Source organism: Solanum lycopersicum, chromosome 8 (assembly GCF_036512215.1).
Source record: "Solanum lycopersicum chromosome 8, SLM_r2.1".
Classification (NCBI taxonomy): Eukaryota; Viridiplantae; Streptophyta; class Magnoliopsida; order Solanales; family Solanaceae; genus Solanum; species Solanum lycopersicum.
The window spans coordinates 67859657-67878165 of NC_090807.1; the positions used below are offsets into that span (position 1 = coordinate 67859657).

Consider the following 18509-nt stretch of genomic DNA (forward strand, 5'->3'; position numbering starts at 1 on the left):
TTGACACTGGTAATTACGAGATTAATAATAAAGTATGGAAAAGATCAACTCGAGCTTTACAAAGCATAGAACTTGATTTGCCATAACAAAGAAAGATATATACCATTTGCACAAATTCCATGTATGTCATTAAGCATTAATTATGGTATAAGTTGACGATCAGCGTAAAATTTACTTTTTATATTTATTATAAACTTATTTTTCACTATATTGTGAAAATCTAAAATTTAATTACAAGTATTTTAGAAATAGTCGTTTAACGATAAAGTTGGAGAAAATAATTAGGAGAGTATTTTTTTAAAATTAATCATGTGAATTAAGTGTAAGAAATTTTTATTTATTTATTGTTTAAAAGAAAAAATTATATTGAACAAGTAAAAAATAAATCAAGGTGGACATGAGGAATATAGATCTCTTTTATTCAGAAATAATGATGTTTAATTAATCTGGAAAAGCTTGAGAACTAAAGTGGATTAGTACAAATTTTGTACTACAAACTCCAATTAATTTGTGAGTAGTTGATTAAGAGTAAAGAAAGGAGTATGATTAAGTATATAGCTAGGTGTCAGTCCCCACGTCTTCCTCTCTTTCTTATGCCTAATTTTCAGCTAAATGTTTCCTAAGTACTAATTGTTTAAACACTCTAATTATTGCATTAAACAATGTTTGGATCTTGTTTTACTAACTAATTTATATAGTCAAGTACAAAAAGTCCAATTTGGGGCCATACCTATAGATATTTATAGCCCACTTGTTTGAATTATATCAGTCAAAATGAAACAAGATTATTTTTATATACCAATTATTTCTCTATCACTAGTGTATATATTATATCAAAAAAATATTATTCTTGTAATAATTACTAGTGTTTGGATTCGGCTAGTTTAGCTAGGCTGAACTTTGTTCTCCCTAGCTTATCTATATATAGTATGATGTTTTAAATATAATTTTACTCATTTACTTCCTTTTATTTTAAATTTTAAATTTTTGTGATCTTAAATTTAAAAATATGTTAAAATATTTTTTAATTTTAATAGTCTAGAATTAAAGAGAGGTAAAAAGAGAGAAATTCTTTCTAGAATGAACAAATTAAATAGATAGGAATATTTTGTTCTCTTTGTATGGAACAGGTAGTTCCAACCTGTCCAATTTTAAGCATCATCTCTTCTTCTTTTTTTTTTTTTTTGCTTCTCTTTGATGAAATATATTTACTTTGAAACTCAGTTAATTTAATTTTACTTTAATATAAAATAATTTTTTTATGAAAAACAATTTCACTCACAATCCTTGAAGTTAGAATTTCTAATTATAAATGGAGGGAGGGTACTTATTACTACCATTTTATACAACACTACTACTTAACCACTATGTACACATACATATTAATTTAAATTTGATTATTTATGTAATTTTAGAATTAATCATACATAGTTTAATTTTTAAAGAATATTTAATTAGTTGTCATTTGTCAAGCAACCAACAGGAAGCATCTTTTTGACTCTTTTAGCCAATCAGATAAAGATGAATGAATTTTCCACTGTCCACCTCTCTTATTCATCTTTTATTTTATTCATATATAATTGACATATCACTCATTATATTCGAAAAATAATTCACATTCATAATATTCGAATATATTTATATAGCCTTTTGGAGAACTACAGGTTAATTCACGTCTTTGTCCAAAAAGGTTGATTTTTAAAGAGCACAAATTCAGTTTATTTCTAGATTTCAAAATTAAACATAAAATAAAATAACACAAAAGAAAGAAAGAGACATGAACCAAAAGTTGGGTTACTTTATGATGGAAGAACCTCCTCTACTAGTTCATTATCTTCATGTTTTATTTATTACTTATATATCTATATATATATATTGAAACAATTTAAAAAAAGATTAACTTAATCGTATATAAAATATTGTATTACTCTCTAAGTTACCATATTAAGCTTGTTCTAAAAAGGTTTCTTGTAACTATAAGATAATTTTATATGATCTAATATATAGCAGTCATATTTATTGAAGCAATTCAATTGACACCTTATCTTAAAAAAATTACTTCCATGTATAAATATATTGAATTTCATTGTCTTTTTCATCTTCTTTTAAAAAAGTAAAAACTCTAGTTCTGTCATAGCTTTACTAATCATATTAGTGTATAGAAATTAAATTATATCCTAAAAGTATTATTTCGAACTCAATAACTGTCGTCTAAGTCTTCTATTTTTATTTTAAAAATTCAATATATATATAATTAAGATTATAAAATCATAATTGAATAACTTTTAAAAATGAACATCTAATCTCAAATATGCGTGTAGTCATGTAGAGATCAATGATAAGGTCTGCATGCCCGCAGGATACTTGTTAAATAAACTCTCTCCATATATGGTGGTTATTATTTCTTCTTTTTGCGTGTGTTTGTGGGTACATACATAAACAATATTTTTCTTTCCTTAGTAACATGAGAAAATAATAAATATTTCTCATAATATTAGTCAACTTATGCGCTACAAACAACAATTATAATTTTAAAAGTAAAATCTAAAGAAGGTCAGATATATATGGACTTTATTAGTAGGATAAAAAAGTTATTTTCGATAGACTCAGCTCTAAAATAAAATAGTCAACTTACAGTATGGAAGGCAATATTATATGAGTACAAAATCCAAAATTCTGGGACCAGAACCCATATGAAGAAACTCTAGGAATTGTTTACTTCATTATAAAAAGTTTTCATTCTTTGAGTTTAATATCTTCTTCTTTTTTTTGTAAAAATATTCCCAAGAACTATTAGTAGCTCTACCTCATTATATTGTATTCATCTTATTTGTAACTTGTACCATTGAAGAAGCTAACATAAGGTGTTATTATTTTTTATAATAATTGAATTGTTGCAGTTGAAGTGATGAATAATAGCAACAGAGAATTAGAGGAAGTTGCTATGGATGAGGATGAAGATTTGTCTGAGAGTGCTATGAGAATTCAACCTTGGACAAAACAAATCACGTTACGAGGAATCATTGCTAGTACAATTATTGGTAGCATTTACAGTGTGATACAAATGAAAATGAACCTCACAACTGGGATCAATCCTAATCTCAATGTATCAGCTGCTCTTCTTGCCTATGTTTTCATTCAGGCATGGACTAAGATCATTAAGAAGCTCGGGTTTGTGTCTGTTCCTTTCACAAGACAGGAAAATACCATGATACAAACATGTTCTGTCGCGTGTTACAGCATTGCTCTCGGAGGTAGGTATCATAATGTTTTTTTGATTCTATGATAATGTTGTGAAATATATATATTTTTGAAAATTTTCAGGTGGACTAGGATCTTATTTATTGGGAATGGATAAGAAAACATATGAACTAGCAGGGGTTGGAACAGTTGGAAATACATCAGATAGTTATAAGAAACTTGAAATTGGTTGGATGATTGGATATCTTCTTGTAGTTTGCTTTATTGGACTTTTTGTATTAGTTCCGCTTAGAAAGGTACTTCACTAATTCTTGATCATTTCAAATTAATTAATTAATTGATGAAAACATCATTTTGCAATGAATGAATACACAGGTCTTGATAGTGGATTATAAGTTGACTTTTCCAACTGGAATGGCAACTGCTGTTCTAATTAATGGATTTCATGGAAAGAATGATAAAAAAGCTAGGTAAGCTTTCCTTTTCTTTTCTTTTTTGTAGTAATTTTTTAAATTATTTACTATAAGTTGTTGATTATTTTGCAGAAAGCAAGTGAAAGGCTTCCTCAAGTTTTTTTCCTATAGTTTTAGCTGGGCTTTCTTTCAGTGGTTTTATACTGGCAAACAGGATTGTGGATTTCAACAGTTTCCTACATTTGGATTAAAAGCCTGGAAACAAACGTATGTCTTTTTAAGTTTAAGCTCAATACCCCTTATCTAAATTAAATGACGATGTATTTTTTGAATCTGCTTTAACATGATGATGGCCTAACATATACAATATTTCTGTTGTGGTCTAGATTTTACTTTGATTTTAGCTTGACTTATGTGGGAACTGGAATGATATGTCCACACATAGTAAACATATCATTGCTTCTTGGGGCAATTCTTTCATGGGGTGTTATGTGGCCTCTCATTGCAAAACTTAAAGGAGAATGGTTCCCTGCTGATATATCAGAATCCAGTATGAAAAGCCTTAATGGTTACAAGGTTAATATATGATAATCTCTCTCTCCAAAATTTTCTACATCATTTTCTAGTACTATATGTTTGTTGCTATATAGGTCTTCATCTCCATCGCGCTCCTCCTTGGTGATGGGCTCTACAATTTTGCCAAGATATTGTATTTCACACTGTCTAGTGTTCACGAGAGGTTCAAACGCAAAAATCTAAGTCCAGGTAAACTTCAGAATTTAGCTTTAGCTATAAGTACTGTTATGTATGGATGATGATTAATCAAATACTTGGATTACTAGATATATCAGCAGCAGGGGTGAGGCAGGAGAAGAAATCAGAGGATGTGAAGTACGATGAAGCGTTTGTTAGAGAGAGAATTCCAATGTGGATAGGAGGTGTAGGGTATTTAGCATTGGGGACTATTGCTGTGATTATGATTCCATTGATTTTCCATGAGATCAGATGGTATTGGGTGATCCTAGCTTATCTTTTTGCTCCGTCTTTAGCTTTCTGCAACGCGTATGGCTCAGGCTTGACTGACATAAACATGGCATATAACTATGGTAAAGTGGGACTTTTCATGATGGCTGCATTGGCTGGTAAAGAACATGGTGTCATTGCTGGTTTAGCTGGTTGTGGTTTGATAAAGTCAGTAGTTAACATTTCTTGCATTTTAATGCAAGATTTTAAGACGGGGCATTTAACATTGACATCTCCAAAAACTATGTTTCTTAGTCAGGCTATAGGGACAGCTTTAGGCTGTGTGATAGGTCCATTATGCTTCTTTTTGTTCTACAATGCATTTGATATTGGCAATCCAAATGGTGAATTCAAGGCACCTTATGCATTGATCTATAGAAACATGGCGATTCTCAGTGTACAAGGTGTTTCAGCTTTACCTCAACATTGCTTGCAGCTGTGTTATGGGTTCTTTGCATTTGCTGTTGCCATAAATTTGGTGAAAGATCTTTCTCCAGAGAAGATAGGGAAGTGGATGCCATTGCCTATGGCGATGGCGGTGCCTTTTCTAATTGGTGGTTATTTTGGTATTGATATGTGTATAGGGAGTTTGGTTGTGTTTGTGTGGCATAAACTTAACTCTAAGAAAGCTAAGGTGATGGTTCCAGCAGTTGCTTCTGGTTTGATCTGTGGAGAAGGTCTATGGATTCTTCCTTCATCTATACTTGCTTTGGCCAGGGTAGCTCCTCCAATCTGCATGAAATTCTTGGCTTCTTGAAGAATTTCAGTGTCCAACTGGTCCATAAAAATGAAAATAACTAATGTACTGATTTACAAGAACCTACAGCTCGTGTCGTTTATTTTTTTCTGTGCTCTTAGTCTAGGAACTGATAAAGTTGTATCTCACAGATGAAATTTATAATGAGAATGGGTGGCATTCATTTACAATAAATTTCGATATCCTGAGCAAAATATTACAAGTTTTCTGTAAGCATTGTACATCCATCCAATAACAAAATAGAAAAGAGAATAAGGCATATAAAGAAAGAGAGGTGAGAGTAATAACATTGAAAATACACACTAATTAATCATGTTTTAGGCACAAGTATGTGTGCAAAGCTTGCATTCAATAGTTTAGAGATTTTTAAAGAGTGTTTTCTATTATTATTATAAGTAAAATCAATTGCACTACAGTAAAAAAACACGAATAACTTGAGAAATGGCAAGTAACTAGATATGATTAAGGATCAATCGTGTTTATAATGTCTCTGAATATATCTTAAATCCTTACCAAATGCATAACTAAAACAGCTATGCAGCATTTCCTCTTTCAATTTAAATAAGCAAATCAATTCGATAGACGATCACAAGAAGAACCCTCTAAGAATTTAATTAAGAAAGTCTCATCCTTAATCCACGTCTATGAAACATCAGTACAAGCTCAAATTTCTGTAGTCCTGTGACGTACGTCCGCTTACAAGAGGAACTTCAATGAACCTCATTTCATGTGAAAAATCAAATAATATACAAGTGTACATTAGCAACAGACTCCAGAGGCTAATAAATCAGGCTTTTCTCGAGCAGGAATCCCACCATTGAGGTTGATCATATAGTTACATGCAAAAAGCTTATGAAGTGATGATGCCTGCCAAAACGTCACTCTTGCCCCTTGCACCTATCGTGTAAACCAAACGAATTGCATCAAGCCACCAGTCCAAAGATTCCCATGAATCAGCGATCTGACAAATAGAAGAATGTCACAAGATCATGCAAAAGGAAATTTTCCACGAAATGTAGAATACTATAACTCCAAAACTGAATGTAAAATTTAGGAGGTGTTCCAATCAATAGAGTAATCTTAAAATGAACATATTTAAAAAACTTCGTTTCCCACTCTCCTTCACCTACAAGGAGGAAATCATGGAGAACATAAAACTAAAGAGTTGTGTTTCACGAATAAGAAGAATGACGATCTGCACACAATGTTCATGTTCACCTCTGGGAAACCATTTTATATGTTTTCTGAACAGATCAAATGTAGACAGCAGTACGGCACTTTGTAACGGTAGCTTAAAGTTTGCGAAATTACCAGAACATCTTTGTACAAACCTGAAAACAAGTCCTATCTAAAGGTAATAATCTCCAATCCGGAAAGTCCGGAGTGAAAATGTAATTGAGTGGGCTAGAAGTGAGATAAACTGATAAAGATATGACAAATGGGTCTGTTCAAAGAGAAGGTAATATCTGAAGACAACCCAAAATGCAGTTTTCAGATGATACCAAAGTAAGCCTTTTTGTGGCATGAGAGTAAGAGCGGGAAGAAGGGCATTACAATCATGGAAGGTTTTTCACTATGACCACGGAGAGAAAAAGTAGATTTAACATAATAAAAATGGGCGTAGATAGATCATAAAAGTCAATTCATTCCTAAACGATAACCAAATTCCCATCACAAGATGAAGAAAGGTGAGTGGGCCATCACAGCAAACAGGTCAAGGCCAGTAAAGGGTAGGTCCGAGCTTGATGGCAATAATATTCCATAAATTTCAAACACATAGGCAAAGGCACTATGAAAGGATGGGCCCATTTTGCAAAGGAGGCAATGAATTTAAGAATATCAAATCATCTGCTAAAGGAAGCAATTAGAACACCCTACGTAGAAAACATTAGCTTTTGTTGATGAATTATAACTAGTCACCCTCCTTATAAAATAAACCATAAATGACTTGTAATTTTCATTGGCCTTGTTGACAGAGAATATGATGTCTCCAATTTATAGGTTTGTATAGGACTGATTTGTGTTCTGATCAAGTTAGAGAATATAGCAATCAAATTTCTACTGCTCTCTAAGGCATATTTATCCATGAGCTCAACTAACTATCAGAAGTAGCCGCAGGAGACATCATAAGTGGAAAATGTATGTTGAGAAAGCATGAAGAATTACCATGTAAACTGGCCCATGAATCGTATCAATACGGAGGCCTGCACCAGGTGGTAATGTAAGATCTGCACAGGCTGATACAGAGATGATATCTGGCACATCAACTTTAATTGCTTGTCTACTAGGACTCATATCTGCTGAATTTGATGAAAGGCTACTTGACATGTGTCTTTGATCAACTTTACTGATCTGTCCAAGCAAGAAAGGAAATTAGTTAATTACTAGTAAGAAAGCTACAATTATATATAGAATTAGACATGCAAGAGCATTCAGATCCATCATGTTGAAGACGTAATTAAGAATATAAATGTGTTCTCTTTCGGTATAGCTTTAAACTTTTTAAATGAGTTGGTCACACACTTCAACATGGTTAAAATCAGGTTGATCTCCTATGTTCGAGTCTCACTGCCACCTATTATCAAAAAGAATTTTCATGTGCTTGGCCATGAAAGAAAAACAGAGTTGCATGTGAAGGAACATGTTGAATTCATAACTAAGAACATGAACATGTGTTTTTTTTAACAACTTAAGCTTTTGAATGAAATGGTCACATAATTCATCACTACTAAAAGGCAAAAATATCTTGTCATCTACTTGATTGATCTAAAAGAAGAACATATCACTTTGAGTGCATCAAATGGATTTAAGGTTGACCTTTAGGGAAATAGAGAATTCTCCAGTTCAAGACAAAATAGCAAATGCAAATAGTCACAAACCTTTGACATGGTAGGCTTTACATAACTGATATGCAAGGCTAGAAGTTCAAAAGGATCATGCAAATAATGATAAGCAATAGTAAGGTCCAACAATGTGATCTGGTCATACTTTTCCGTAGTTGAAAACAATTTAAGACCCATTTGACCATAAATTTCTTTTTGGGGCATAATATGTTTCGCCATAGAATTTGTCTAGTTTTTTGTGAAATTTTGAAACCAAATACCAAAATCTACTAAAAACGTGATTTGGGACCAAAATGTGGCTGATGTCCTTTTAAATTTTAAAACTAACCCTAAACTTCTATATTTTATAAAAAAGCTCATCTATTTATGACCCCAACTAATTCCTACCTACCCTTTTCAGTCAACTGATCTGGAAATGCATACTCACCGTGAAGAGATTATTCGTAGAATGTGGAAATATTATATTGAAAAATAGCTAGTTAGTACTGTTGTTATTATTTAGTTTTTCACTAACGAATCTTCGTAACTAACTTTAATATGACAAATTATAGTAACTAGTAATTGTATTATTAGTAGCTTTTATTAAAGTATTGTATTATGATTTTAGGATAATGTATTATCTAGTTTATTATAAAAATGATAATTTTGTGCCGAACTTATGGATATTTTAGCTAGTTTTTAGAACTTATGGGTACAAGTCATGTTTCATGCTTTTCAAAAGAAAAAGATGACATGTCTCCGAAAACCTTGGCCAAAAACATTTTGAAATTTCAATCCAAACTTCACCCAAATCTGATTTCCCAACATTATTTGGGAAAATCTATGGTCAAACGCTAGCTTAATTTAGATATGCTATTATATTTGTGGTGAAACCTCATAGCATGAAAAAATTTGAATGCAAGACAGGTTTCCATATGAAGCTAGACTTTTAAACTCTCCATGAAGAAAAAAAGAGCCAGGATCGCGTAAAAATACTGAGCGTTTATTGTTAACAAACTGAGGCATGGAATGTTTTCACCTGTTGAAGTCCTTCCTGATTCAAAACAAACTGAGAACGCTTCCAGTCACTGTGTGGTGCGAGTGGATTACCAGCAGGTGGTGAAGTGAGATATCCGACCTTCAGGTAGGGCAGAGGTAGCTGAAACAGAGGAGTGCTTTTAGAACTTGATTGCATTATTTGACAAACTTACCTTCCTAGTAAGATCAAATATGCCCAAAGAAGAAAAAGCTTCAACACATGCTTATCTCAATAATCAAAATATTACATAATAAGAGCTAGTTTCACTAGACTTTTGACGGCAAAGCAAGAGGGTTTTTTAGTAAAGAAAGGGAAGGGATCCAACATAGTAATGATTAAAATTAGAATTACAGAATTATCTTGTGTAGTAACAAATAAAAACTTGTTCTCTATTTTCTCAACAATCAGAGAGATTAGTTTAAGAGGTAAAACCAACTTTTCATTGACCCTTCTCCTTTTGCTTTTGCCGTATAAAAGAGCTCCCTTGAATATAGGAGTACTTGATTTTTCATATATAAGCTCTTAACCATTTTGAATTTTGATCATCATAATGAAAAATTGTTATTCCATGATATGCCAAAATGCAATCCACTCTTTTTGAATCGAAACCTTCTCCCCTCATCTATATGTTAAAAAGATACACAAAACTCTCATTTTGATTCTTATAATATTTCAAATCTATCAAAAAATAAGTTTTATCTCCTGTTTGGGTGCCCTTCTGTTTAGCTGCATATAATTTCAAATATACTCCTACATTTCAAGCATAATAAAACAAATACAACAAAATAAGAAGGGGACTATTCAGAGACTACAGGATCAAAGCAACAATACATACCATAGATCTCACAAGCTTCAAGGCACTTGTATAAACCTGTATAACAACAGACAGCTGAAATGAGGACAACGGAGAAATTGAGAACCGCACAACAAGTTAAAACAGAAGAATAGCACTGGATTGCTGATGCCAACTTTCCTTCACAAGATAGCAGAATTATGATTAAAATCTTGAATTACAAGCAATGTGTATCACCAGGGTACATAGTTTAGTCTCTTTTGATACGGTTAGTCAAACCAGAGTATAGAGTTAATAAGTGATAATGACACCAGCACCAACAGTTACCATGTCAGTGGTAGATTAGTTTGAAGAAATTGGAAGGGAAGGCACGGATTAAAAATGACGCATTTCTTAACTTTACTCAATGTCACCACTGAACTCCTTCCCCTTATCATCACAACCATTTTTTATACAAACAGAAATACAATGGAGATAAAATGGAATCATATATTTTAAATATAAATGACATACCGAGTAATTTGGTTTAAGTGCATGTGCAGCAGCAATGTAAATCGCAGACTGGCTGTACAACTCATTAGGAGAAATACCTTTAGCAGTAACAGCTCCCCCTGTTCTTGACATGTCCTCTGCTAATCCATACTGCAAGAGGATGGTGCAAAAAGAAGGTTATCATCATTTCCACTTTGTCCTTTCACAATTCACATTGTTTGAGTTTTTTCAATTTTCACTTGAAAAAGGAGGAGGTTGCTGTAAATGATCAACACTCTCCCAAGTCTCAAGTACAGAAGCCAGAAGGAGCAAATATGTAAACCCACCAGAACAGTTCCAAGGTTGTAGATTGCTCTATGGAAATCAAATTGCAGCTGGATTGCAGCACGAAACTGCAAGTTCATATGAATTGATGAGTGACGTGTGAGCATAAACAAAAATTATATAAACAATTGTTTTAGAATTCTACCAAACTACTGGACCTAAATGATTTTGCAGCTTATTCTTCATATTTAGATTTTAGGCTCTGTGTCAAATAACACCAGTACCTTACTGATCGCTGTTTTGACAATTGTTAGTTTTTCTCTTGCAGGAACAATTGCACTGAGTTCCTGGATGTATTTCAAAATGCATAAGATCAGATTTCATTCAGCAAACTGAAATACACAGCAAAACTCAGGAACTATAAAGACATACACTACACTAACAATATTTTAAAGTCTAGAAAAGATTGTCCAGAATAGGGTTTTCAAGTAAAGATACCTGCAGGGCAAGTCCCCAGTTGTTCAATGCCTGGAATGACAGTCGAGGCATTAGAGTAGGAAAAACTCTTAAGGACAAGAGATCAAAAGTAGATCAATAAAAGGTAAAATAAAAGGAGAAAAGCAGCAAAATACATATAAAATGAAGGCCAACGTCTACTTAACTAGGGATGGAAATGGGGAGGTGCAGGTTGAGCTTAACCCGCAAAGTTTTAATCCGCCCTGCATGAACCCGCCCCCATAGTTTTTTAATATTTTCTTTTTCTAGTTAAATTTGGTACTAAAAATAAAACTCATAAAAATAAATTCACTTTTACATTAAGTTGTATTAATTTAATAGGATAGTGACTTCAAATCTTATTTTTTAGAGGTCAATTGGGAAACATGTGAGAACTTGAATTATTTTTTATTGAGCCATCTTCATTTGCTATCTTGAATGTAGCTTTAAAGAAATTATCTTAACAAATAATAATTTATCACTCTTATAACATGTAAAAAAATTAAATTAAGTTTAAACCCACATAAAATCACATATACCCCCACAACCTGCCCCCGGATTAGTTTTAAAAACACAGTTCAACCCACCCTGCATCCCACCCGTTCCGCACAACCTGAAACCCGCCCTACCCCGCATCCTCCCCGCCCCATTGCCATCCCGATGCTTAACCAGAAATTAACAAGCATAGCATATAGAAAATCGTTCAACATAAAAAAATATTAAATAACTACAACTGCATCCTTTAGAAAGAGTTGTATGATATACTGGTAAATTGGTACACCCAAAGAAATTACAAGGCCTTTGTACTAATAAATAGGAAAAATCAGAAGAATATCTTGGTATTTGTGATGATACAGCCTTCACAAAAATAGAATTCGAAAAAACTATAGTCTGGTAAGAAAAAAACAGGGACTAATAGAAACTATTACGGTTAATTAAACTAGATTAGAAATTACCTGTGGACTGTTCCAATTGAGCTGGACAGCCTTTTCATAATTCTTTGTTGCCTGAAAATTTAGAAGAATAAGAAAAGTTTTTTGAATAAGGACGAGTTTTATTGTTTTGATGAAATCATAAGTTGCCAATCAAAGCATAAAAATTATGTTTGTATTCTAAAATATTTCTAGAAATATCAAAATAATACATCTTCTCTACTTATATAAGTTTTAAAAACCAAATAGAAGAACGTTGGCAGGATTAAAAGCAGTTTTTGAACAAAGTTGGAAAGCAGAAAAGGATGAACATGCTAGTGAGCCGTGGAAAGGTAGTTCAGAGGTGGGAGAAGGGAATGATGTGGAACAGCGATAGAGGATAGGAAGGGCGACAGCAACAGATGAAGAGGAAAAAACATATGGGAAGGAAATGGTAAGAATATGGTGACGAAAATTGGGTTGGGGTTGGGGAGAAGGTGGGAGCGGTAGTATTGAGGATGGGGGATAAAGGTAAGAGTAATGTTGGATGTTGAGAAGAATAGGGAACAAATAAACCAGAGACACATTTTTCTTTCTTTTTGGTGTTTGTGTGCATGCATGAAAGATGTATCTAGAACAGGAACAGTTACAACACCATCGTTTGAATTCTCTTTTCCACATTTTGAAACTTAAAACAGGAAACCAGTTCTTGATACCAAACCGTCCCTCAATTAGGTAAAAAAGAAATAAAAAGGCCAATGGTACCAAAGTGGTTGTTCAGATGTTACAATAATTCAGAATAACTTCTACTTATCAAGAAAAAATCAGAATAACTTCGCATATCTTCATCCATGGTTCTTGCAAAGGTTATACATCTATTGACAGAACATAGAAACATAGATGAGGAAAGATGCTTCCATCTATTAGGACCAAACAGACTCTTTTTCGCCCATGAGGAAAATAGAGAAATAACATAATAAAGTTAACAATACCTGCTTCCAAAGTTCTTCAGCTTCTTTTGTACGACCCCGGATTTTGGCTCGATCAGATATTGCAATGGCCCAATTGTAGTAAGCCTGAGATAAATAGGAACAAGACAGAGATAAAACAAGAAGGAAAGGCCTGTTCAGCAGCTGAAGAAATCTTTACCAATCTTCCATACCATGTCATAAGTATATATATATATACGTCTGTGTGTGCACGTGCGCGTGTGGTTGGGTGCATGCCAATGTTAAGGATAGGAAACTTCTACAAGCAATACGAATTGCTACTGCAACTTAATGTCATTCACTTCAATGGAAGTGGACAAATACAGTATTAAATTTGCAATTTGATACTAGGTAGCGGGTTTTGCTGCTGGAGGATAATGAGAAGATAATATCAAAAAGAATCATCAGAGAGAATACTAATATGTATGAAATAGTGAGAGATCATAACATAGGACAATAAATAGTGACTTTTCATATAAAGTACTCTGATCTTCAGGTAAATACTACTTAATCCAACATCACAATGTAGCCTAGACCAGTTACATTTACACAAATTTACATCTTAAATAAATGAATTGTAAAAATAAATAAATCAAAAAAATAATAAAAGGTTTTGAATACATACATCATTCAGCGTAGGACAAAGGCGGGTTGCCTCCTCATACTTTTTGCATGCCTGTTCGAGCAAAGAATCTTTTGAAGGTGAAGTGGAATCTGGGCTTACATTATCTGCACTTTCCTGCATGAAAAGTCAAAATTAGGAATTATTGAACCATGAATAATTTCATGAAAGGAAGATTCAGATCCTTCAATAAGTAGATATTAGATAATAGGATTACTCTTTCTCAAATCATTTTTCCTTATCTTTAGGTCGTTCCTAGATAAAGCTTGCATAGGATGACAAAAAGAAAAATTGCAAGACAATCAGTCTAGAAAACTGAGAAATCAAATTACCTGAAGAACCAGTGCCCAATTATACAGTGCATCATAATCTTCTTGATTTCGCTCCAGTGCAGTAGCATACCTGTACAAAGATCAGAACTCAGATAGGCCTTCATGAACTCAAAGCTTAATATGTGAAATATTTCTATGCAATTCAGAAAATTGATCCACAAGAATTGTGCCAAATGCACTAACCAGACCAATAACAACATACTTGTTGTAATCCAAAAAGTGAAGAATACATTAACCAGACCACAAAGAGAAAATAAACAAAGTCACCAAGAACCCCACATTGACACAGAAATGAGAATCTGTTCTCAACATGACATGGGATAGATGCTGAAACTGTCGTTTTTTTCCAAGTTTTTTTCTTCGTCTCCCATAAGATAGCAGTTCATTTTGTGGTCCTAACGGAACATTTCAAAGTATTCAATTGACTCATGTTTTGATATGAACAAGCTTACACAGAGCACTCAGAGAATACTCTATCAGATCAAGTCACAAACTACTTTAAAGGGGTAAATATCTCACATTCAGATCATCCATGGAGAAAAGTCCTGGAAAACGGAACTCCCCATAAATTGGCATGTGTAACTTGGCTGGGGGCTAAGGAGGCTTGCCTAACCAAGCACAACCTACAGAGTACAGAGAAGGGGAATGTACCTATAACAGATGTGCTTTGTATGACAGTATACGAAGATGCATATCATCTTTTCATTCACTGTAAATTAATCAATTGGATATGGAGCATGCTATTGGATATATTTGAGGCGAAGTGAACCATGCCAAAGACAATAAGGGAGATATTGATAAGCTGGACCAGAGGAGGAATTTGGTTAAGTTCAAAATTTAAATACCACAGTTCAATTGTATGGTGGATGCTTTACAGTGAAAGAAATCATTAGTATTCTGAAGAAAAGAAGGAAAGAATGCTCAGATAGATATAATTGCTTTTGTGTCAAGTTTTGTGGAAACGAAGTTGATACCACGTTAGACTTCTACTTTCTTTACAGGATTGAAGAGGAACTGAATTTTTTCCTTTTGCAATGTACACTCCCGGAATCCACTCAGTATTCGAGAAATCTCAATAAAATCATTATTACCTATTAAATAAAAAAAAAAGAACTCTGACTCCTTGAAGAAAGTGAATTGTCTGGAGGCCTCTCGATTTACAAACCATAAAACTTGTCATGAAATTAGAATTCAGAATGACAGCCTAAGCCCAATTAAGATATGCAACACCATAACTAAAATGGTGCTAAAGATTAGATGTACCTCCGGGCAGCATATGTTAGAATTCGTTGGCGAGATCGGCCCTCCTCGTCAGCACCTGTGACACTGTTAATCAAATCCAAGGCAGCATTACTTTCTGTGTGCTGTTGACTGCTCTGTTGACTGGAGAACCAAATTCACAAGTAACAGGAAAATGTAAGTTATAGGCTTCTTAATGTTCAATTAAGAAAAGAATGAAAAACAGTAGATGTCATGAGGTATTGAGGTCAAGCTGAAGTATTTGTGGTTGTAGAAGTGATTCAAAATAAACAGCAGAGATTACTCAAAAGATGATAGGTTGCATAAATTGATTGCATAGTTAAATCAATCAAAATGCCTTCAGATGTCATATCTCCGGAGAACTTAGCTATAAGGAGCTATTATTTTAACATCAAATGGAACTAAATCCTTTTAACTCTTTCAAATTCAGATTCAAATTTGGGATTAGATTGATGTTACATCATCACGAGGTGTTAAGTATAGCTCTTATTTTCAGAAAATGGTGTCTGAATCTATTCTCAAGGATCAAAACAGAAGCCTCAACTACTTGAAACATGAATTACACGAGACAAACTTTCAGCTATTAACCCATGACTATGCCATATAGGAACTCGAAATACTTTGAATTCATTTTGTGCTTTAGAAATTATTTTTGTGTTTCGTTATACGTACAACAATATCAGTGGTCAAGACAAGGTGTGATACCTTCAGATGCTGGCATGGTCATAACTCATAAACCAACCATCATTTTCTTCAATCATGTCAATTTTCTTGTCAAATTTTGTTAGTGCTTTGTTTACTTTCATTCATGGTTATTTTCTCCAAGTGAGTGTGCTTACTTGCCTTTGTGTCTGTTATACTATAATCTTCTTTACTTCTCTCAAATTTTGTTTGTGCTTCATATATTTTCGTTCATGATCATTTTCATCAAAACCACCTGAACTTTGTAACATTTCTACTATCGGACAATACATCAGCTTCTTCAATTAACTAGTTTTGTATTAAACTTATCTTTGTCTTTAATTTATCTTCATCATGATCATATCTGCAGTCAGCTTATAGTTAACTTGGATGAGTAAGCTATACATTCGAGAATGCACTTTTACTACAGAAGCATCTGATTCAATCTAGCTTGTTGATGATAATTTTTTAGTTGATAAGTACACATGAATGATATTTTCAGTTCTGCAATTGAAAGGTACATTGCATTTTATAGAGAAGCCAGCGAACACAAACCTGTGAGGTGTGTCGCTTTCTCTTCTTTCAGCTTCAGAATCTTCATTGGCATCTCCATTCTTCAATTCATCCAACAACTCTCTCATTGTAAATGTTCGGCTACCTTCATCCTTTTTTAGCTGCTTCGAGTTACTTCCCGTTTCATTAGATTCAACAGTATCACCCTTCGGCTCATCCACCTTGGGATCTGAATCATCTGAGTTGTTCGATCGGATCAACTCCGATGCCTCTGCATTGTTCAATTGTACATCTCCAGACTCGCTAGAAGTATCTCCCTCATTTGCCTTGGGATCTGCATCACTAGCCTCGTTGGATTTCGTCAATTTGTCGTCAGGTTTTGAAGCGTCTGCATCGTTTGACTGTACATCTCCGGATTGGGTAGCAAATTCCTTGGATTCCTCGTGTTTCGGATCTCCAGCACCGTCTGCTGGTGCTTCACCCGACAGGATCGCGGTGTCTCCTGGGTCAGTCACGGTGGCCGGAGCTTCTACTTCTTTTTGCAATTCCGTTTGGTCGACGATTGAGGACATGGTGATAAACAGCGGAGGAGTTAACAATGGCGAAAATCTGTTTTAATGTGAATCTCCGAGCTAATGACGAAGTACATGTGACAAAATTAGTTTTGATGCAAATTACAAGGACCAGTAAAGCATAAAACAGAAAATGCTTGGGCTAAAGCAGCAAAGCTATAACTTTTGAGGGTTACGACAAATTTACTGAACTTTGATGGAAGGGAAATAATATTATGGATTATATGGAGTAGTTCGCAAAATGAACTTTTTAGGTATACTATAACAAAATTCATTTCCACCCATAACTTCTTGTAAATGTCAATTGTGTCATTTTGGTTTCGATTTTTTTTTTTTTTGGGTTAATAAAAGCAAGTATTAATAGTATCATAGACAAATCAAATATTTACACTTAGTAAGTATCTGATCATGCGATATCATATCACGATATGGTATTGTTAGATGAAATCAGCTTTGTCATGCGATTTCATGCTGATTCCAACTCATGATTCCATATCACAAGATGTGATTTCATATCATGATTTGAGATATTTTAATACAAAAATTGATATACAAATTTATATTTTGTTAAAATAACCGCATGTTTATATCTACTAATCATTTATTTCATATGTAAATAAAATTTCTAATCACATCATTATTTTTAAAAATTTATTATTCACGCGACATAAAATTGATTATTCTCACTAACATATAGTCACTTTAATTCATATAACCCGATTGTTAAAGTGATGAAATATTTATGGTGTATAAACATGAAAATATAGTTGCGGATGATATTGACCAACAAATGACTCAAAGTAACAATGTTAGTTCGTCTTCTCTATCACATGATCGAGAAATGCAAATTCAACTTGAGGAACTTGTTCATACTATGTGGAAGGATTGTATTAAAAACTAGTACACTATAATTTATGTTCAATTTTTTTAATTAAAAATTATGCTAGATGAAACAATTACTTAAGTGAAAAACAAAAATACCTTTATAATAATTTTTTATGCGATTTTATAATTTTTTTTATTTGATAAGATTGAATAAACAATTGGGCTATTTTAATAATTTTAAACTCATGAAATTTTTATGTTTATGGGAAAATATACAACACAAAAATTTCATATCGCATGTCTATAAAACATAAATTTTATCTTATGATTTCATATCATGATATCATATCGGATGGCCAAATAAGCCCTTAAAAAGCGCTCTGACCATTCTTCTAGTACTGCATTTCTAACAAGATTTTATTGAGATAGATGCATCAAATCAAGAACTTGACATTAAAAATTTAAAATAATTAATATGATCGCGTTGAAATGAATGGATGAACCT

The 18509-nt window shown here is 33.2% G+C and overlaps 2 protein-coding genes across 2 annotated transcripts; one reads left to right on the forward strand and one right to left on the reverse strand.

Moving 5' to 3' along the window:
• The first annotated feature begins 954 nt into the window (after nucleotides 1-954).
• LOC101265663 (metal-nicotianamine transporter YSL1) lies at nucleotides 955-5568 on the forward strand. Its single transcript, XM_004245414.5, has 7 exons — nucleotides 955-3254; nucleotides 3325-3497; nucleotides 3577-3671; nucleotides 3747-3881; nucleotides 4001-4190; nucleotides 4265-4379; nucleotides 4457-5568. The coding sequence occupies exons 1-7, from the start codon at nucleotides 2909-2911 to the stop codon at nucleotides 5392-5394; spliced, it is 1992 nt and encodes a 663-aa protein (XP_004245462.1). The 5' UTR covers nucleotides 955-2908; the 3' UTR covers nucleotides 5395-5568.
• A 676-nt stretch (nucleotides 5569-6244) lies between these two features.
• LOC101055509 (Hop-interacting protein THI002) lies at nucleotides 6245-17179 on the reverse strand. The gene is made up of 14 exons (NM_001278986.1): nucleotides 16650-17179; nucleotides 15417-15536; nucleotides 14154-14223; nucleotides 13825-13938; nucleotides 13203-13286; nucleotides 12256-12306; nucleotides 11303-11332; nucleotides 11089-11151; nucleotides 10867-10932; nucleotides 10562-10690; nucleotides 10091-10126; nucleotides 9256-9375; nucleotides 7561-7746; nucleotides 6245-6355 (listed from the first exon to the last, which is right to left on the reverse strand). Exons 1-14 carry the CDS (start codon nucleotides 17177-17179, stop codon nucleotides 6245-6247), a joined length of 1710 nt encoding a protein of 569 aa, NP_001265915.1.
• Between the last annotated feature and the right edge of the window lie 1330 nt (nucleotides 17180-18509).

Coding starts and splice junctions, on each gene's coding strand:
- LOC101265663 (XM_004245414.5), top strand. CDS start 2,909: ATGAATAATAGCAACAGAGAATTAGAGGAAGTTGCTATGGATGAGGAT. Junction 3,672..3,746: donor AAGAATGATAAAAAAGCTAG/GTAAGCTTTCCT, acceptor ATTATTTTGCAG/AAAGCAAGTGAAAGGCTTCC. Junction 4,191..4,264: donor AAAGCCTTAATGGTTACAAG/GTTAATATATGA, acceptor GTTGCTATATAG/GTCTTCATCTCCATCGCGCT.
- LOC101055509 (NM_001278986.1), bottom strand. CDS start 17,179: ATGTCCTCAATCGTCGACCAAACGGAATTGCAAAAAGAAGTAGAAGCT. Junction 10,691..10,866: donor ACAACCTTGGAACTGTTCTG/GTGGGTTTACAT, acceptor ATCCTCTTGCAG/TATGGATTAGCAGAGGACAT. Junction 6,356..7,560: donor TTCATGGGCCAGTTTACATG/GTAATTCTTCAT, acceptor TCTATTTGTCAG/ATCGCTGATTCATGGGAATC.